Raw genomic sequence first — 22,321 nt, forward strand, 5'->3', positions numbered from 1 at the left:
ATGGGGCATCGTCACGACTTTCCACTAGATAAGAAACTGAAGGTGTGCTGTTTTAGGTTAAAAAGTAGTTCTACATTTACATAACCTTTTGGCGTTGGGATTCCCATAAATGTTTCGCATTATTTCTAACAAAAATAGCATAATTCTATTTTAAAATTTAATGCGTGACTATTCGAATGATGACGTCAGATTAATATGTGCTACAAGCAACGCATTTCTATATCGATCACGAACAGTTGAATAATATTAAGATAATGAGCATTGATAAGTTCAATAACATGTGTCTAAGCTAAGATTTCGTCTTATCTGATAAGACTTGCATGAATATTATGATCTAAGATAAGATTTAATCACTTTCTACGTACTGCTAGGCCTATGTAAAAGCAGTACTTTTTCGAACTATGAGACTCAGTTTGCACATATATTACAGTACTGTTAATATGTAACTTATTATAGTGAAATTAATTATGTAACATCACTTTAACGCAAATTTGCCGAAAGTTTTATCGGGACTTTAACATGTATGCGAGACTCGAAAGCTACACACACTGTCTTATGTCGACCTGATTTTTTTTTTATTATTATTTCTAGAAGAAAGAAAAAGTTTTATCGAGTTGCCTTTTAGAAAGTGTGTAAATTATTGCTTATTTGATCTTTATATTTAAACACTAACTTGATGGTCAGTTTACATATCAGTTTGTGTTTTCCTGTAGTTGAAGTTGATGATTTACTGCCAATCTTTATGGTAATTGCACGTTGTCAGGTCATGGGTGCACTGTTTATTTTCATTCAGCGGGATTCATGATGCACTACAAATGTGGGGTTAAGTGTTAAAATGAAGACCAGTTTGCCAAGTAGCGCGTCCTTTTATACCCATCGATACCAACACTGGTAACTAAGGAGAATGAAAATGGCTCTCACGATGATCGATACATACATAACATGAGGTACCTATTCGATGTTTCTATCTCAATACGAATATTTAAAGTTATATGTGCCATAACTGGGCGATTATTTTGACTCGTTATTTTTTTCTTCTTCAGTAATCTATTGAAAACCATAAGTTTCGACGAATCAAGCTGCGAAAACCATTCATAGGATGGCAAACAAATAAAATGTCTTATAAACATTGGTAACAACTCACAAATTTTTGCACTATAAAAAGTCTTATTTTTATGCTTTACACATGTATATATCTAAATGAAAATATACCCATTAAATACATCACTTTACAATCATTAATAACACTGTAAAATGTGAAATGAAATTATAGACCAAAACTCTTGTTCTGACCCCTCATACTCATTTTATTGCTATGTACATGTAGATGTAAATACAACGATTTTGGCATTACTACCTATTAGTAAATTCATTTGGAGCTCCTTGTATTGTAGTTCTCAAAATGTTAATAATTTTGGAGGTGAAAAACATATCAAAAGCTCATCTTATTTGTGAGTATGAAAATTTTGACACATATAACTTGAACATGGATTGTAATATTTAATGTTAAGAGTTCAAATTTCATGGTTCTTTTGTTATCTTTTTCACTTAATTGTTTTAAAAATGACTGTGGTGACTAGCTTAGCTGCAATATTGTAGCTCAAAAGACTTTTAGACAGATAATGGTGTGGTTTTTGGCCGAAAGGTACATGTATAGTAAGCCGGGTACATATATTCGTTCTACTAACTAGCTGTATCTAGTTTATTTTTGCGGTATCTATTTATAAGGTTCAATATGACTGAAAATGAAAAGGTAAATTATACAAGTTTGCCATTTTATTTTTACATTTTAGTGTAATGTACACACTTTAACTTGATTCATGTGGTCATTTGTGACATCAAATTCCAATTAATGACGACAAAAAACATTTGTATTTAATGTTAAAATTGCTATTTAACATACAATCCGAAAATATAAAGTATCTTTAAAAAGTGATACATTTGTATAAACATTGTATATAGTTGTATTGTAAAAAAATGAATTTGTACAATAACTACACATGTTTTAAAATAACAATCATGGTAGATTTTGTCTTACCATCTAACACAATAATCTTCTTAAATGAAAAACAATATATTCGGTAACAATGATTCTTGCTTCACAACCAACGAACCAACCAATACATCATCCTTGATACTCCATGGGTAACTATCACTGTAATAATTAACACCAATGGAATATGTCACAGTCTGCAGACTTCCTTTGCAGATTACAAAAGTAACGACGCCCAACTTCAAGACTAGTCAACTATAGTGTACCTGAATTCAATTATTTTGATGTGCATCGAAAAACCAAAAACCAAACTACCTGTCTCATATGTTGTCACACGTTTTTTGTAAAACGTTGTTGCTGCTATAATAAATACAAATACATTGTATTTATAGTATATATACTTTTCATATCTTACATTACACGCTTTATTAATATCTTGTTCTTTCCATTTATTTGGCTTAATTTCATAACATTGTTATAATATGTATCTTTAAAAACTGAAAAAGTAGAAAAAAAAATTATATATGCATGTACCATATAACTATCACAAACTGTTTTCAAAATGATTATCATAAAATTCTTGATAGATAAAAGATCTTAAATGTCTTCCTTTTACTTCTAACTGATTAGATTATCTAATATTCAGTTGAATCTATAATTGTCCACACAAATTTGATATATATTTCATTAGCAAGGATGTATAAATCCTTATTCATTAGGAATGTAAATAGCAGAATAAAATAATAATATAAAATAAGGACTCTGTCCTTTAGAAAAGAAGAACTCAATAGCATAATAATGTTTTGCCCAAGATGCATTTTAAGATTTAATAAAAACGGTATTGAATTGAATAATGGTAATCATGCATAATAAACTAGACAGTATTGCAATATTTTCTATTTCTATACACATAGAGAGATATTCTAAGTGTGCAAACTTAAATTTTATGTGTCTCAAAAATTTCACAAATTTTGCATGTACCTCATATTAATGGAATTTTACATCCATCAATTTATGTTTAAGATGTATCTGAAAATATAAACCAAAGGCTGATATATATTGTAAGAAGCTTCCATTGACATTTAATCAAGGTGAAATAATTTATCACATTTACCCCTAAAATTCTATAATGGACTATTCCAGTCTTTGAATAAGAATAGTTCTAACAAGTCTCCAGGGGTGAAAGATACAAACAATATTGCTGACTTGATATCAAATTTTCACAGGTTAATCAGCTGTCTCTTATAGTCTTTCTTAATAGAGTTTTCATATATTGCAAAAGTTGATTTTACACATGTACAGTGCATAACAACTTTAATATCATAAATTCTCACATTCATGTCAGAAAACACCAGTCTTACAGTGTACAAATTAAAGCATGGTTACACAATTCTTAAATAATGTCAGCCTTATAGTTATAGAGTGTACATATGCTACATATGTATGTGCATTTTGTAGTGTATAAAACAAACCTAAGTTAAAGTTCATGAAGCATGTCAGCTTTATAAAGAATGTACACAAAGTATACAAATTCAAAATGGTTACAATTCATGAATCATGAATAATATGTCAGCTATACATAGAAAGTACAATAGGTGTACAAATTCAATAATGATTAAAGTTCGTGAAGAATGTCAGCCTTATATAGTGAGTACAATTTGTGTACAGATTTAATAGTGGTTAAAAATTCATGAATAATATGTCAGCTATGTACATGTATAGTGTACACGTGTACAGTAAAGGTACAAATTCAATTATGGTTAAAATTCATAAAGAATATATAGTGCACAATGGTAGTTTCCAAATTAAGATGTGATATTTCATGGAAAAATACCAACCTTACAGTAAGTGTATTAATTAAATTAAGGTGAAAAGGAATGTGCACTTACAGAATTTGTGAAGAAGACCTGGAGATATGGTCATTATATAATAAAATATAATAAATACATTTATAAGTACAAAGAAGTTTAAACAGAATGTGTGGTGTAAACATAGAAGAGGTAGGTGTAGTAGCGTATATAAAAGAAAGAAAAGAACAGCTTTTGGTCTACTGAATAAGGACATGCATATACATAAATATACATTAATAACTCCAAAATGAACTACAATTACCGGGTATTGCAAAATATTTGTTTAAAAAAATAAAATTATTGCCACAGGGGTTTGCTACAATGTTCTCACCCAAAGACTATTATATATATTATTAATGAACATTTATATAATGTGTATATGTTTAAAAGACATTATTTCATATCAAAACCCTGTACATTTGTATGTGTATGTTATCCACAGAACATTTATATAATGTGTATGTGTTTAAAAGACATTATTTCATATCAAAACCCTGTACATTTGTATGTGTATGTTATCCACAGAACATTTATATAATGTGTATGTGTTTAAAAGACATTATTTCATATCAAAACCCTGTACATTTGTATGTGTATGTTATCCACAATGACAATAAGGTTAGTGGGACAATTGTTGCATTTTGAGACAAGATTATTTATCATACACAGATGTACACCAGCCGAGAGACAATTATCAAGTATTTTGGATTTACATTGTTTGTTGACTTAACAATTAATTGCAACAATAATGACCAATTCTAATTAATAAAAGTAATTTTCAAACATTGTTTTTCATAAAACTTAAATAAGTCATAGATACATTAATTAAAAAAAAAAATCCTACAGATAATGTATGAATACAATCTCACTATATTTGGGTGCAAAATATTGCTAATTTAAAGGAATCCTTTATTATGTTCATGTATAATTCATTTTTAATTTTGGTTGCATGCATGAACATTGTATATAAGCATTGTTCAATGTATTCAAAATATCAAATTTAATGCACATCAAATGAGTGAGAATATGCGATAAGCTTTTGATAATGGAAGTATTGCATAAAATAACAATTTTAATATACTGACAAATTCTGTGATGCATCTCATAGAAACAATTACTAATCATAATTGAATAATATTTAAATTCTATTTTATACCTTTGAACCTCCAGGATCTTTAAAATGAAACAGTGACCAGGCACCAACATAAAAGAACATTCCTTAGCATATATATTGGAAATTCCATAACAATATTTAACCATATAAAAATTAAAGCATTACTGTACAGATTTCAAAGGAAAAATCTTATGTTAATAAAAATGAACTTAAATTTACTGGTACACAAGGCCAAAAAAAATGTGTCAGTTTAGGGTTACACTGCCCAAAAAGTAGGGTCGGTAGTCAGGTCAGGATTGTTTTTTTTTTTTAGTGTCTTTCACTCTAAAGTACAAATACCAGGTAATGTAATAGCCGGAACCGGAGTCTGAGATTGAAATCCTTTCCTTTAATTCTTTTTCTACATATGTCTAACCCTAACTTCTACTGCTACAGTGATGCTTTCCTTCTTTAATATGAAGAAATCTAAGTACCGTAAAAGAAATTTTTCAAGGATAGGAATATTCTTGAAACTAAGGCCTGGTGCAGGTGTAATTGAAAGGAAAAGTGATATATAATACTAAAAAAACCAACAAGATTAACAACATTTTACTAGTAACATACACCATGCATTCGTGGAACACAACACAAGATCATAAGATCTAAACTGAGTGCAATGGAACAAATGATAATTATAAATGAATTAACAAATTGAGACATTATGCAGGCAAAGGCATAAAAATAAATTGATTATATAAATGGGAATAATTCATGTACCATGTGATAACCGATAATGTTTGTGCAGGACTATTGTTTCTATTGGTGATAGAATGATGTTAAAGGCCCATTAACTTTCCGGAGCAAAATATAAAGGTTTCTTAAAAAAACATTAATAAAATCAGAAAATGCATACCGATGACCTAAAATAAGGTTACAACACCAAACATATGCAAGATTACCGGCGTAATATATGAAAACAGTGGAGAGTCAATTCGCTGTTTTGCAGTCTGGCGCAGTGATAGTCAACTACCGCGCGGTATTTAGGACGACAGCGTGAAACATAATATGACCCGCGTTATGAAAATAAACATTTTATTTATTTTAATAAAATCGTTCAGAAGGTGATGATAAATATAGTATTAATGGTAAGTTAATAATTTTTAAGACTCTTCAAAAATATCGATCTTGTTTTACATTCCCATTTTAAAAATTAAAAGCCGTTTCGGAAAGGTATTAGTGGGCCTTTAAAGGATGATATTCAGCACTAACATAATTTCAGCAGGTAAATTAGAAACACCTGGTAGTTACGTTTAATCACCACTGGAGATACTAGTTCCATAACAAACATTATCGGGTATCACATGGTACGTGAAATCGTCCCATTGTTAATGACATTATAATCTCAACATTTTAAACATATAAAAACAACAAAATATGTATTAATAAAATGTATCATATAGGAAAATAAAAACAACTTTTACTCTTAGCTTGAAGACACGAATTCCTCAGAAATGTTGTTTGCAATTTGAGTTAAATATCACACAAACAATGTTTCTATTTCAATTAACAATGGCCTTGACCTATGACCTTACTCTGATTATTGTACTAAAAACCGACCCTAAGCCAGCACTAAATGATAAAAGAAAGTTTTTTTAAATTAACAAATAGGAAAAACTTTTGTTGCAAATATATGTATTAACTACTATACAGAATTAAAAGTAAATGGATTTTTCATTTATTGTATGACATATGGTATGAATATTCAGAACCTTCAGATTGACATGATTTTTAATAAAATATGAAATATTCTTTTGAATTTCATTTTGCATATGCTTTCTCCCCCTGTAACCAATTAAAAAATATCAGTTTTATAAAAAAAATCATTTTACTTAATCATTTAAATCACATAAAACAAACTATTTTTTATTTTTAGTATATTATATTTCTTGTTTATATTAATTGTTTCTAATTGGAATGATCACAAAGTGAAAGATATTGAATACAGGTATATATTTTCAAAACACAATTTGTAAACGATAAACAAACTTCTGGCATGTTTGACCATGGAAGTAACGACATTTCTTTTTTGATTCATGGGGTTTGAGATTAAATCCTTCTTCTATTAAATCAGTTTCTAGACACTTCATGAACAGTTCTTCATCAACCGAAGCTGACCACGGTCCAACTGACAAATGAGCATTCTCTACTACACAGCCATGGTTCGGATTAAAGTTTGGCACCTTTGGGACAAATTCTGTACGGAATACATGCAGAATTACTTCCCCTAGTCTGTTGGTAATAGCATTGTCGATAGCGAGATGAATAACTTTGTTTTTGACCTCGTAATAATTCGGAAATTGTTGTCTATGTGCCTCCCGAACATGGAGCCTGGCAACTTCTGGCTTCAGCTGTAGTTTCTCCAGGAGATGTGAAAGGCCGTAATAGTTAGCATCTTTGTATACAGCTACAGATACATGATTTGGAGGGACGGAGCCGTTACGTAGAAACTCTAAAATATATCCAAACATTGAGCCATTACTATCCAAAAAGAAGCAGCCACTTTGGTCCTTGTCAACGGCATGGCGGCCACTGAAAAGAGCCGCCAGCATGGAGTCAGGGTATTTGCAGAGAGTTGATAGCCGCGTTACATACTTCACACCTCCAACGTTAAGAGGAATCACGGAAGGGAACTGTACTGGTGAACCTTCGCTCAATAATCTAGGTGTGGGAGTCGGCAATTCTTGTGACTGGAATCAAAATAATGCATACATGTAGAATCAGAAACAATGTTTTATGGTTATAGGGGCAAATCATAATCGGCAAACCCATGGGTCACTGTTCCATCATAGAGTGGCACTTGTGGGTTTCCAGATATGGGAGCATGTCATTTTACAGTATAATTTCCTTAATTTTTAATAACTCTAGAGTGAGAAGTTTTCAGGAATATCTTAATTGAACTAGCGCTAGTTAAAATTGTGTCACATAGCTACGTTAGATTATTCTGTGGTGAGATTAGTAAAATGCTGTCAGCTGGGCTCGATTCTCGCAACCCCAGACTTACTGGCATGATCGGCCGCTCTACCGACTGAGCTAAAGGGAAATTTCCTCTAGCAAAAAGCTATTCCTATTATGCAGCTGATCACTTGATAAATAATTTTATCCTGCAACTGCCCCTCATACTGACAGATAAGAACTGTAGGATAAACTTGTGCTTTCTCCATCAATATGATCACATGACTTTGTTAAACACCTAAAATAGCATTTTCTAACTTGACCCCGAACTGTAACCGTCCGGTGAATGAAACGTCATTCAGTCCCACCAAAAAGTGATGTCACATTCTCTGGAATGACATCATTCTTTTTACGATATCGAAAATCTTAGTGTGGTGTAGTCTTTTTTTTAGCTCAAGGCAAAGGTAGGTATTGTAAAAAATTCTTTGAATGATTGGCAATTTTTGTTTGTTTGAGTATTTTCATATTGTTTCAGTGATATTACACACTGAATAGAATTATTGGTACTGTTTGCCAATGCGCTTATATACAATGTATTTCCCGCGCTAGTAAAAAGGTTTAGTGAATGAATCTTTTCCTCCCCATCAGAGAACCGTCTCCGTTGACCTTAATCACGTAAATAACTGGCAATTTGCTTCCGTTTGAATTTCATAATGGTTGCAGGATAAACAGTATATACGGGTAGTATCTTACAATGCAAGTTTTATTTTGGTTCTCAACACCGAAAGCAGAGATAATTCGTAAGAGTATCTTGATGTGCTCTGTTATTTTTTTTTTATTTAATAATACATATAAGTCCAGTAGGTGTAAAGTTGACAATATGTGCCTAATTTATATGTTATATAATTGTAGTTATATACATGCAGTTCAGTAGATCATGTACATTGTACATACATTATGTAAGTTATATGTATCCGTACATTTGTACATGTTTTGTCATTTGTGTGTACCTTCCCGTGTATTCTTCCAGTCCTCCGGAATACGCCCGTGCCTTGCATTAGGTCCGGTTCAGCGGATCTTTGGAATGTCGGCTGCTCACTTTCAGACTCGATATCTTGTAATTCCACGACGTTCCGCCTTGGCAAAGGTCTAATCTCAATAACGTCCTCAAGAGAATCCGACGAATCGGAATCTGTTCTGTCCGTCATATTTAACGGCTGGATCCTGTAAGACACCTGTTTCTGAAGGTGCTAATTTTGTTTGTTATTTGATATAGAACGTTTGAAGGTGATAAATGGCCAATCATCGACGTTCAGCCATTGTGTTCTTTATCCTTCTACTAATCCCACCTGCTGTCAAAACTGTCACCACGCTTTTACCGGAAATACACAAAAACAACAATTCGGAATCAATTGACGGGATGAAAAGCCACGAAACATTCCGAACGGTTTCTACTTTCGCTTTAGCCGGAAGTGCATGAAAATGGCTGCAGCAACATTACCTAACGGTGGCACGCCTACTAAACAAAATGTTAACGAATTCGCAAGAATTCCTTCTATATATAACTTTCGTCCTGTTGAAATCAAACACGGGGTTGGCTCTAAACGATTGTTGTTCCGATCGTCTCGGCCTGATGTTCTCCACGCGGAAGAAGTAGAGGACTTCATGGGTTTGGGCATCAAATGCATTATCGATCTTCGATCCTATAAGGAGTTTTCGTTAGTTGACGGAAATAAGTACTTACAAACGCAGGGCCTATACAGGACACGTGTCGTCGACTTACCTAAAAATCGCAATTACAAACCTTCAGAACAAGTGTCATGTAGAAAAGACCAGAACTGTGAGGATGTGCCCAGCACACAAAATCATTATTTGATAAATTTCTTTCAAATGGGATATGTCGCAAACGTAATTAGTAGAGCACCTTGGTATGTGAAAATTTTGTCGATATTTGTTTTCCTTTTCGATGTGATTTTTCGAACGCAGTATCATTACTTGGTGAGATTATATGGATATTTTGTATTGAATCCAGCCGGACTGGCAAGCACGTACATCGACATATTGGAACTGAGTCAGACAAGTATATGTGCAGGTAATTCAGTAATAGATTTATACTAATTCAAGTCATATTCTTAGATTATTGTCATCATTTTACAGGGATTTTATTATCTTTCAGGACACAGAGGCGGTACAATTGAAATTTCTGAGGGTACTTTTCTATTCTATCTGTATGCTATCTAATGTAATTTAGTCCAACTTAGGCGGTATCACATCCAAGTTCAAACAGCAAAAAGCACTGGGTAACGCTTGATATTAAAACCCCTGATTTTAGATTTAGATGCTATTGCAATATATAATACATACAATATTGAATATATATTATTCTTTTTGGATTCACCTACTAATTTGATTACAAATTTCTATCAGTTTGTATCAGAGGAGGACAAAATGCAGCAGTTAGACCAGACTCAAACTCAACACCTCCAAACACTAGCTGGATGCTCTACCGATTAAGTCACCGATGATCGACCCTGTCAACTCCTCCCCCCTTTCTCAAAGCCTTCACCCTCTAAGATATACAAAACCCTCACACCACCACTGTGGGGATTTAGTTGGGTGGCAATTCTGTAATAGGAGTGGAGAAAATGTATCAACATGACCAAGCGTTCGAACCAAGGACCTCCAAACACTTACCCGAAATTAATAAGTTCTGCTCATTGATAATAGACCAAGACCAATTCCACTAATCTCCTCTCTCCAAGTCTTCATTACCAAGGATAAAACCAACTCGCAAATTTTGTAACTGAAGAGGAAAAATTTTATATAGCGATAAAGACCAGGGTTTCAACTCGAAACTCTCAAAAAGATCTACCCTCTACCGATTGAGCTACTAGCTGGTCGCCAATGGTAGACCATGTCCAGTCTCCATATATCTCACAAATTGAATATAAAATATATGTACAAGGCTGTTATTGATTTAGGACCTACGTTACTAAAAAAAATTTATTTAGTGGTTAACTTTTGACATAAAGCTACATGTCTATAGATGTTTTCATTTTTGCCAGCTTTAAAACTCCTAACCAAGAAAGAAAACCTTCCAGCTTTGATAAACTGTGCACATGGAAAAGATCGTACTGGGATCACATCTGCGCTGATTCTTCTGTTACTTGGAGAGACACCAGAAAATGTCATCAAGGATTATACAGTTTCAGAGGTGAGGATTCAAAAGACAACAGACAAAAAATCAAATATTTAAGATTTTTTTTAAATAGTCTGTATACTTATTATTTAAAATTCTGGACCTCTGGATTACTAGTCTGCTGCTGTACCGATCGAGCTTAAAAGAAAAGTTCACTCAAGCCGAGCGGTATATTGCAGCTAGTATTGACCAAGGTTACATACTCCCCCTCCAGGAATGCACTCGTCCTCGAGTTTCCAGGGGTCACAACAATTCCTTTGCAGGTATTCTTAAGTATCATTCCTGAGTCACCAATGTAATGGTGCAGAATTTCTAATAAATTTAATCACTGCCTTTGCAAGGGATCAATTTTTGGACCTATGGATTACTAGGCTGACTCTCAAGTGATCGAGCTAAAGAGAAATTCTCTCTAGCTGAGCGGTATATTGTGGCTAGTGATCAGCTGGGTTACTTATTCTTTTTTGTCCTTAAAACATCCTCAAATGGATACACTAAATTGAAATGACTTTAGATCGATGACTTTAGTCATTGATAGCTAGACTAGTTTTGTATTATACACAATCTTTGTGTGAATTTTACAGAAAGCACTTGCGCCAATAAAGCCAAGACTTCATGATGAAATAGTGAAGCGTTTCAACTGGGATGAGTCATTCATGTATGCTAAACCTGAAACATTACAAACTGCTCTCAATCACATCAATGACAAGTAAGTAACTTAACTATATTATATTCACATCTATTTAAGCATTATTCTCAATATCCTTTGGGTTTATGATGACATTATTAAGACAGAAAACTGATACGTCAATATATGAAAAAAATAATCTCAAACTTCATAGTATTAATAATGAAATTGAGTATAATATAAAAAATTTAATGATCTTAAGATTTTTAATTCTGTCTAAGAAGGCCCTAATATTAAGTCATGTTTTTTCTGTTTGCAATTAAGTGGGTTTTAAAATATTTATCTACATTAATGTATTTGTCCTTATCTTGAAATTTCGCTGGGCCGTTTACAGAGGTGAAATTGTGGGGACCTCAATGCACCCTGGGAGATATTGAGTAAATACATGTAAACATATCAAATGTATGATATATATACTTCCAGGTATGGATCTATAGAAAACTACTTGGAATCCATCGGGTTCAGTCGACAGGAGCAGCAATGTCTTCGAGAAAATCTTGGGTATGGCCCCGATAGCACTGACCAATCTTTAGACTGAGTCTCTAAGATCCTATCCCATTTTACTGCTTTAATCTAATTATCTTCAAAAAAATCCATGACATGTTTAAAACTGCTTTATTTAATAAAACATAATTTCTGAGTGTTGTGAAACCATCTTTAATTAAGTGATAATTAATTTTCTTTTAGTTATATATTATATATATAGATAAATATATATATGTACCGGGTAAACATTCTTTCAGCAGCAAATGCTAAATGTAACTTTGGTCAAAGAAAACACAAAAAATATCAGGTTTGCTAACTGGCATACTGCTAATCTTTATCTTTGGGAGAAATCACCAACTCGATGATGCCTTACCTTGTGAATGTCTGTTTTAATTAAATTTTGTCAAAAAAAAAAAAAAAAAAAAAAATTCAGCAGCTATTGAATATGTGATTATACAAAACTTTGATGTCCCATTTTTCCAAAGTCTTGAACAACAAAGTTTAATTTATCTCCACGGGACATTCCTAAAAACCCTTTTGTCACAGAAATTTGGTCCATGAACAATTGCAAAACGGATGAACAATGATACCATTTTAGCCAAAGAACGAAATTTAAGATCTGTTAAAAAAAATAATAGACTACCGTATATGGTATTATGCTATTATAATGAGGTATCTATCTGATGCTACTTTGGAGGAGAAGTAGTCATTTGTTTTGTCTCTTACCCATTTTAGATTGATCTAGTCAAGTTATATGAGCATTGAAATAGTTAGTATAAAATCTGTACCTGTAATAATATCCCAATCTTACTACTGTACCTCAGGTGTGTTTTACATAATCCCTTCTTACAATTGTACCTAGCTCATTGTTATATTACAGTAAAACCTGTACAAAGACCCACATTTTATAAAGACCATCTCTTTATATAATACACTTTCTTTGGATCTGAAATGGTCAATTTCAACACAATTTTGCCTGTGTATAAAGACCACTTAGCTGATCATTTTTTCCTGGTTACTTGGGTGGTCTTTATATACAGGTTTGACCCATGGGTAGTCTTTAGAGACAGGTGTGGCTGTAGTTCATTGCTATTTTACCTCCATTTAGGGATAGATGTAATTCATCAGAAGTCAATTGATACAGGGTTTTCAGATGTTCATTTTAGTCTTTTGCTATAACCAGATTTTTTTGTGTACAGATTCTATCACTATTAACTAGAAAAGCTATCAATTATAAAGGATTCATTAATATAAGGTATAAGAAAATATCATTAATATTGATATAGGTATAAGAAGTGCATTATTCCTTATCTTCTTCCTAATCATTTTATGTGTATTGAATACTTAACACCACCCTATTTGTACACTAACATATTTGATCTTTAACAAACATTCTTTTTTATTTAGTCTTAAATTTGCGATTGATCAGGTGGTGTATGTGTTACATTTAGCCACTCATTGGTAACCTTTCACCTTTGATCCCTAAACGGATGTGAACTCAGGGTTACCTTCCCATTCAAATGATTTTACTTTGTTTTCCTCCTACTCCAAAGACCCCTCGTGTGCTTGCATCCACACCATCGAAAGTGATTTAAGCTATAAACAATACCATGTAACTTGTTTGCAAAGGATGTAAAGCAAATAAAGTTTATATATTTTTTATTAAGTCTATTTACCCATAATATAACTTCAAAATCGATGGTTACGTTATAATTGTATCTACCCAGTATGAATTAATGATATATGAAAACGTAATGTCTTAGCTACCATAGACTCATTGTTTGAACATTAATTGTTATAGTAGTATCCAATATATAAATATAGAATTATTGTGATGTATGTCTTACTCTACATAAACAAGTGCTTGCATTTAACAATTTGATCAATTGAACAATTCCATTGTTTAAGGTTTGATCTTAAAGAATCATCCAAGACTTCTATTTAATTTTTAAAACAACTTTTTAAATGCAGGTTCATGAGTTTTAAGTTATTATTTTGTTAACGTTAATTCATTTACCTATATATTTATTGATGATTATTTTGTATCTTTTTCTGAATCAATCTACACTGAATATAATTCGTAATAATAATTAAATCATAATTGTATTTATTAATAAGATGACTTACACACATTTAGAAAACTACACTTATAAAATTAATCATTGTGGTGATTGGGTATTGATTATGTTTAATACCAAAATTAATGTTTTTATAAATATACCATATTCGCCGTAATAAGTGCCCCTCCCCCTATTAGCACTCTCTTTTTTTCCGGTGAAGAGTTGAAGTTTTATAAATGTCACCACCCCATGGATTTAACAATGTTGTACAACATGTGATGCCCCGTCAGCAATGAATCCCATATTTGATGAACTTGTGGGTCTTTTAATTACATGTGAATCCTGACATTTAATTTGTCTCAAAGGATAAACGGCATATAGTTACTGTAACAGATTGATAAATGCACATGTACCATAAGTACTAAAGGATTTAAAATATGGCTGATTTTTTTCGTACACAATTTACACATTTTGGTTCATTAATAAGCCCCCCTTTGTTACAATTATTTAAGCACATTGGGCGCTAATTATGGAAAATACGGTATGTACAAATGAGATAGAATATAACCTAAGACTAAACATCTTAATTAACACATGTTGGCTACTCTAAATCAACTTATTTTCTCGGGGATTTAAATTTCTAATTGGTGTTGCCATGCCAACAGAATATACTTTCTTTTATATTAGATATTCAATTGATTGACATTTTTTTATCAATTAATGTTTCTTGTCATATACGCAAAACTTGATCAGACGCAACCTTAATTTTGTTATAATATATTTTTTTTGTAGAAATATACATTTATATTGTGCCAAGTCTTGTCTGTGTAACTTTAAGTTTGAGATTGAAAGATCGAACTTAATCTAATGTTAAATTAAGTTGCCTGATGATCTGCCTTTCATCTTGAGAAATACTTACTAGTGCTAGTTTTTTGAGATTCTGCACCGACAGTTTAGAGGAAGGGAAATCAATAGTATAAATATAAAAAAAGATTAATTATCATTAGGGTTGGTGTGTGAGATGGAGGTTAAAACCAAGCATCAAGAAAATATTCTTTGAGCGAATTTCATTTCAGATTCTTGGTGATCGATTTAGCAGAAAAGGGTACCTGGGTATTTTAACTTTACTATATACATATTATACATATAGGTAGATATTCTGAACTACAAAGATAAAAAAAAAAATAATGAAGCACTGTTTTATTAAATAAAATACTACTATGAAATAACACATTGGGAATTTTTTTTTTAAAGTATACAATCATGTACTTTAAATAAATCTTAAGCTACATCGGTGTGAAATTCTTTGTAATTTTTGAACTTTAAAGGTTTGGTGGGTCTAGAATATTTTAATATAACTAAACCTAATTAAATTAATTAAACATTGTTATAATCAATGGCTCTTTTGACATCATAATACATCACAATTGTATTGTTGCCATGCTGGATTCATGAATGATACATTTGTTAAAATTAGTAAATGTCATTCGTTCTATGGTTAAATTCAGTATGTCTATATACTTATGTGTATAGTGTTATTTGTTTTCAAGTTTTAAATGAAAATTTGATATTATATTTAAATATTTGAAAGTTTAATACATTTATAAGTACATGTAGTAATATATGGCTTAATGTTGATAATCCCGTGGGACCAACTGACAAGGATTATAAAATAATCATTGTCCTGAGTATAAAAAGGCTTTAGATAAGATTCACTTTCAATTCATAATATTAACCTTATGACATAATTAATATGCTTTAATTAATAAATCAAAATGTATATTTTACATGAATATATACATTAACACTTTGAAGTGCCATGCTCATGGAGTAGCTATCGATTTGAATTTATTTGCAATTGTTTTAAGTTATATATTATAATTTACTATTCATATGTACAACTAACTTTGCACATGCAACCATTATTATTTCATTCTGATATCAACAATTACAGTCATAAGTTGTTGAACTGTTAATCTTTACATATTTATCACGGGATAGTTGCTGATTGGAAATACTTTCAGCTTGTGTCACTGATCTTAAATATATAAGATGGAAACAACTTACAGTTTATGCATGTATAATATGTTTTTTGTTTTGATATATATATATATATATATACATGTTATCAATTAGAAAAATAGAGAGTGCACGCTATACACAGATATAGAAACCTTTATGGGTCCTCGATGCTGGTCCTACTAAAAGTGTTAAGTTACATATTATGACAGGACATTTAGACAGTTTAATAAAAATAATTGGATATTTAGATTCAAGTAAATAAGTGATGATAATTGATAACTTATCAATAAAATATCCAATACAACAAAATAACTTGCTGAATTCCCTTTTACATTTACTTATGCATATACGAAAACGGATACATAAACTAATTCCATCTAGTATTCTATGATTGTCTATATTTTCTTCTTGTCATTCATTCCGTCTGGATCTCTTGACATTATGTTCACATGTCAATCTGTCTTGGAAATTCTAACCAATTATTCATATTGCTATTGCAATTTATTTTTCTTACTGTTCCAACAATTTGTCTCTGTAGACATTTTTCTCTCTATATAGAAATGTAATACTGTGGCACAAAATTACTTCGAGAGAGAAAAAATGCCTATTGCCCCAAACACCAGTTCTGTCCCTTTGCCCTATCCACAATGATCTCATGACCTATTTATGACTCTGTCTGCCCAATTTTGTCCCTATCTCGATTTTTTTGTCATACTATCTCTCTATCATGTTATCTCTTTGTCGGCTACTGTTACCATTTTCTATTCTTCAGTACAATTCATTGATGTCTACATGGAACATTGTACGTAAATATTAAATTTCCTCAAGATACACGCCCATCACATATATCAGTGAAACAGATACGGCAAACCTTGTATGGACAAATACACATTACTGAAATATATCGCATGGCCATCTGGTCAGAGTTAACGTTAGGCCATTTTTTTCATCTGTTTAGGGTTACCCGACCGATCCAAATGTTTTACCCCCGACCCTATTTTTTTCCACTTTTCTACGAAAAACAACTAAAAGTCGCGATTTCGATCTCAGACGCCGGTTCCGGCCATTACTTTAGAGTGAAAGTCACTAAAAAAAAACCGACCTACCGACCATCTTTTTTTTGCCAATAACACCCTAAACAGTTCTATTTTTGGTCTTATGAAAAGCTGTTGAATATGTTAGGAAATTACTTCCATGCTTTAAACAGTGCTTTATTGATTTTATAGTATATTTATTTTTCTTTTATTCTTTATCATTATACTTGTCCAAAGTGCTGTTAGATTAGTGACCAGCGGTTAATTAGATATTGGGGTATATCTTACATGTATGTGACCAGTGAAGATGTTTATCGTATTGTGGTTTGTTTGATTCCAAATATCACAAGTATACAATGTATTTTTGGTTGAGTCAATCTTAATTGATGTTTGGTTTTACTTATGAGCAAAGTTTTCCACTCCCTCATAGCAAACCGTGGAATGACTTGTTTTTTCCTAATTGTTTTGGCATTAAACAAATGTATATATATTTTCTGTATTTCGAGAAGGATGACATTTTGTGTACGTGATATTGTATTATCGATGGAAAGATTTTGAAATAATTGTTCCAATAATGTTATCATATCTATTGTTGTTTATTTATTGTAAATCGAAATATGTTATTACGTGTATCTAAAGATACTTAAATATTTTATTGTGAATCAAGATATGTTATTACATGTATCTAAAGATACATAAATAAATTAAATACGTCTATAACCAATTCATATACATGTATATGTATTTCAATCTTATGTCATTTACATTAGATCTAGATTTTCTATTTGTTAATTCAGTATTTGAAATTTTAATTTGAAATGTTCCGTTGTTTAAACATATTTTATTGCCATAAACAGAAAATGGATTGGGCACAAGTTACATATAACGTTCCTGAAAAGTTTAAAAATTGTCATTGGAATTGGGAAAAAAAAGTTTTTTGTTAAATATTTAGTCGTCAAGTTTTAAGCTCACCGTACTTAATGTATGATGATGATTCCTTCTATTGAGAAAATACTGTAATATTTTTATTTAAAGGATCAAACGTCATTTTCTGTCTTACAACTATCGATGTTGATATGTATGGCATTACTGCATTGCGCTTTAGATTTATGCGGGGTCAATATTTTGCGGTTTCCTATACATGACTTATTAAATTTCGACGGAGATTAAATTTCGTGGTTCTCTGAATGCTGTTATTCTTTGAACTGTTATTCGTATGTACGTCAATGCATTTCTGAATATTTCTGTGGTGTTAAGAATTCCCGTATTTTAGTGTAAAGGCAAATATAGCGAAAAAAAACAGTAGTAGATGCATATAATACACAATCTTAGTACATATATATATACCATGGTTGTGGGAGATTGGCTGTTGTATGGTCCAAGTGTAGGTACCCAGCATAGGAATTTCATAGGAAACATGTATAATACGTATTATTAAGTAGTTGTTACTTAAATGTTGTCTGAAAATAAGTTTTTCCATCCACTCTGCCTTTTTACATAACTATACCACACACAAGCCAAATTCAGCTAACCCCTCTATTTCATGTATTTTCTTTGATTCAAATGACTATTCATAAGGTTTCCTTAATATTAACCCTAAGTGCATCCTTGATATGCCATCGGTTACTATCACTGTTATACCCACTTCAATCATATTGGAACGAAATGCATTTCAAGTGAAAAAAAATTGCCTACAAAGTCTTCTTTTGAAGATTACACAGAGCGACGACATACATTGATGCAATATAGTGTACTGTTACCCGAATCATTAAATGTACATCAACGACCAAACAAACTGTCTCATCTGTTGTCGCATGCAAGGCCTTATTATACAGTTAAAGTATGGGGTTGAGGGATATAGCAAGTTTCTGGTTTCCCGAGACTTGTCTTTTTCCCGAGGCGGAGCCGAGGGAAATAGGCAAGTTCGAGGGAAACCGGAAACTTGATATATCACTCAATCCCATACTTTAACTGTTTTAATATACCGATACATACAAAAGCTATGATAAGACTAAAAATATATTTCTTTCATACGCTAACGTTAACGTTCTCTCTATTCCTGTCGCGTACGGCAATGGCCATTGGAGATTGAGATACTTTTACATTGTAATCGATCTACGTAATCTTATCTTCAAACATACAAATTATTCTGAGATGATAACTGTGATTCTATGTCCGTTTTGTTTTGCTTCTATTCAAACCGCAGGTTAAAATTTGATTCCGCTATGATTTCTCGATATTTCAACATTTATACCACTAGGCAAAATACTAAATTTGTATATAAATATTGTTGAAATTCCGAGACGTTAACCACTTACAGGTAGCCTAAATATATACATAACAACTGTACATACATGTAAAAGGTATTGTCCTCTGACCCCATTACATTTTTTCACAAGCCTCTCACTTACAAGATAAACATGACGACGTGTTCGGTAACAGTTTCCAATCGATACTAACGTCGTCTGAGTACGTCAACGGAGATGGCGTGATCGGAAACTAGCTCCGTCCAATTGTTACGTCACCTAGCAACTGATGGCGTGATCGGAAACAAGTCCCGCCCACCTCAATTCTGATTGGTTAAACGGAAATACCCGAGTGCAAGGGTGTGCTAGCTTCCAGGGGTGTGCTAGTTCGATGACTAACACACAGCTGAGAGAGGTTTTTGGAAAAAGCAGGGGAGCTAGTAAAATTAACAAAGTATCTTTTATATAGTGTAAATAAAGTAGAGGTATATCAATTTGTTTTATAGTATAGTCAAGGGTGGATATAGCGACAGTGATAGTAGTCCATTGAGTATCGAGGATGTCCGGAAATAGTATGTCCATTTAAGTATTATATAGTCGTACTATTTAAATTTTCGTTTCCTTTTATTAACATTATCAAAATTGTTCCGTAATATTGTCATCCTTGTTGCTAATACCATGTATTAGGAAAGTATAGTTTTCACAGAATGTGTACAACGTTATTACTGCAAAACAATTTATATTTATTTACGCGTGCGAATAGAGTTCGCGGAAAATAAATCGTCGCGAAAATATTTCAACTACGAATCTAATAGAGCTTTTAAACTGTAACCCGCGAAATTAAATCTCCGCTAAACAGACGGTAGGTATGAAAACGCGAAATTGAGATGCCGCGAAAATAAGTTTACAGTATACAGATTATTTTACTTATATTTAAGTACTATTTCAGAGTCGATTACTCAGACTTTATTTATGCGCTATAACCAGAAATGTGTTTTTCATTTAATATAATCAGGTAGAGCGTTTATATTGGTAATGTTTTTGTAATTTGTAAACTGTTGTGAAATGAATTTCCAATTTAAATACACGTATACTGTTGAAATTTGATAGAAATTTACGATGGATATTTATTTTTCGATTTAAAAATATTTCATTTGTATCAAATATATACAATGGGATCGGACACAAGTTGTCCAATTTGTTTAAAGCCCTCTCCCAATACAATTTGATAAATACATACACAACAAGATGACAATATGTTTACTTTGTACGTATGCACAATTTGGAGAGGGAGAGATAAATGAAGAAGGAAAGACGAGACAAAAACAGGCATGAATACTTTTAAATGTATAATGTACATAATGTATTTACATACTAACATAAAGCTCAAAAGCATTGTTAAAATGGTTTTATTTCAACATCACGTAGTCTTTTTTACATTCATAAAAGATTGTTCATTGAACAATTTATATGATGATTTATAACATAGAAATTGTCTGTGCAGGGATATAAACTTCAGTGTATAATTCTCCTTAAAATAAGCATATCATGACGTCACACTATGAATGTAAAATCTTATAAACCGTATTCGACCCAATAAGCGCCCTCAAAAGGAGGAGGGGCGCTTATTCGAACATGTGCGCTTATTTGGTGGAATACAGTAACTCATCTTAAATTGTATGTTCCCTTTTATCTCTGTCCCATGTAATTGTTATTTGTGTGATTATTAGTAATATTGTCATAATAATTATTGTTTTTATGTTACCAATAAAACAGAGTTGTACACGTGATGACTTTTACATTTCTTGTTATGATTGAAGTTATGGGTCAGGATACGTGGAATATTGATCATGAAGATGGCGAATTTACTTAAAACAGTATTTATTCATACATTTGTATATTGATATGTGTACTTACAAAACATAGACTATCCCATTTTATTTAAATCTTACTAGCTAGGAAAAATAAACATACTTTTAATAGCCTAGTAATTGCAAAACTTCAATCCGTTGAACTTTAAATGTCTCATTTTAAGTTGTCACTTAGAAAGTTTTGACTAACAAAGGAAGTTGCATGTACGTACAATGTAATTTGATGTTAGACTTGCTGTGTGGATCTAACGCCATGTGAACCTCAGTGGCTAATCCAGAATGTTATTTTGAACTTCAGTAACACATTACTATCCTCTTCAAAAAATAACGTATTTCATCATTTTTCTAAAGTGTCACACGCATGGAAACCTCATGGTAATATTTTATTACCGGGCGATTCTTCATAGACACAATTGGTTTTGTGAGCTGACTTCAGTTAACTGAGGCTATCTTGTTTTTGCATCTCTTTGTTCTTGGATCGGACACTGTTATGAATATCCGGATCTTTATTTCTTTATTTGGGATTGTTGCTTCAACGTGAATTTATATATAATGTATTTAGATTTGTGTCGCGTCGATAACTAATCCTTAGTTAATGAAACGGGTTACATTATGTATCTTTCGGTTATTGATCCATATACTACGCTACTACTCTTATGATCCAGGATTTAGCTATACTAATATTTACACACATCAGTTTTTACAACACATGAATTGCATAAATTCGACATTTTCCTTTTTTACAATTTCAACACAAATCTGTATTTTGTAAATTGATCTATGCTTAATATTTGCCTCTTGTACACATTGTTCATTATATCCATATTAAA

The 22,321-nt window shown here is 31.9% G+C and overlaps 2 protein-coding genes across 3 annotated transcripts; one reads left to right on the forward strand and one right to left on the reverse strand.

Moving 5' to 3' along the window:
- Nucleotides 1–5,530: 5,530 nt before the first annotated feature.
- On the reverse strand, nucleotides 5,531–9,096 carry LOC138331586 (BTB/POZ domain-containing protein KCTD7-like). Of its 2 annotated transcripts, none has more exons than XM_069279289.1 (2): nucleotides 8,899–9,096; nucleotides 5,531–7,683 (listed from the first exon to the last, which is right to left on the reverse strand). In XM_069279289.1, the coding sequence occupies exons 1-2, from the start codon at nucleotides 9,094–9,096 to the stop codon at nucleotides 6,952–6,954; spliced, it is 930 nt and encodes a 309-aa protein (XP_069135390.1). In that variant the 3' UTR covers nucleotides 5,531–6,951. The 2 variants fall into 2 exon arrangements, with proteins under 2 accessions (XP_069135390.1, XP_069135389.1); XM_069279288.1 differs by having other exon boundaries at nucleotides 8,869–9,096.
- Nucleotides 9,097–9,250: 154 nt separating this feature from the next.
- On the forward strand, nucleotides 9,251–21,410 carry LOC138331585 (uncharacterized). The gene is made up of 4 exons (XM_069279287.1): nucleotides 9,251–9,980; nucleotides 10,954–11,102; nucleotides 11,669–11,793; nucleotides 12,196–21,410. Exons 1-4 carry the CDS (start codon nucleotides 9,365–9,367, stop codon nucleotides 12,308–12,310), a joined length of 1,005 nt encoding a protein of 334 aa, XP_069135388.1. The 5' UTR covers nucleotides 9,251–9,364; the 3' UTR covers nucleotides 12,311–21,410.
- The last annotated feature ends 911 nt before the right edge of the window (nucleotides 21,411–22,321 follow it).

The sequence above is a fragment of the Argopecten irradians genome, chromosome 9 (genome assembly GCF_041381155.1).
Source record: "Argopecten irradians isolate NY chromosome 9, Ai_NY, whole genome shotgun sequence".
Taxonomy (NCBI): domain Eukaryota; kingdom Metazoa; phylum Mollusca; class Bivalvia; order Pectinida; family Pectinidae; genus Argopecten; species Argopecten irradians.

Bases quoted from the DNA above. Each gene is read 5' to 3' on its own strand.
- LOC138331586 (XM_069279288.1), bottom strand. From the start codon at position 9,096: ATGACGGACAGAACAGATTCCGATTCGTCGGATTCTCTTGAGGACGTT. The intron at 7,684-8,868 runs GTACGGATACAT...TTTTGATTCCAG, and splicing joins ATGACAAAACATGTACAAAT to TCACAAGAATTGCCGACTCC.
- LOC138331585 (XM_069279287.1), top strand. From the start codon at position 9,365: ATGAAAATGGCTGCAGCAACATTACCTAACGGTGGCACGCCTACTAAA. The intron at 9,981-10,953 runs GTAATTCAGTAA...CATTTTTGCCAG, and splicing joins TCAGACAAGTATATGTGCAG to CTTTAAAACTCCTAACCAAG. The intron at 11,103-11,668 runs GTGAGGATTCAA...TGAATTTTACAG, and splicing joins AGGATTATACAGTTTCAGAG to AAAGCACTTGCGCCAATAAA.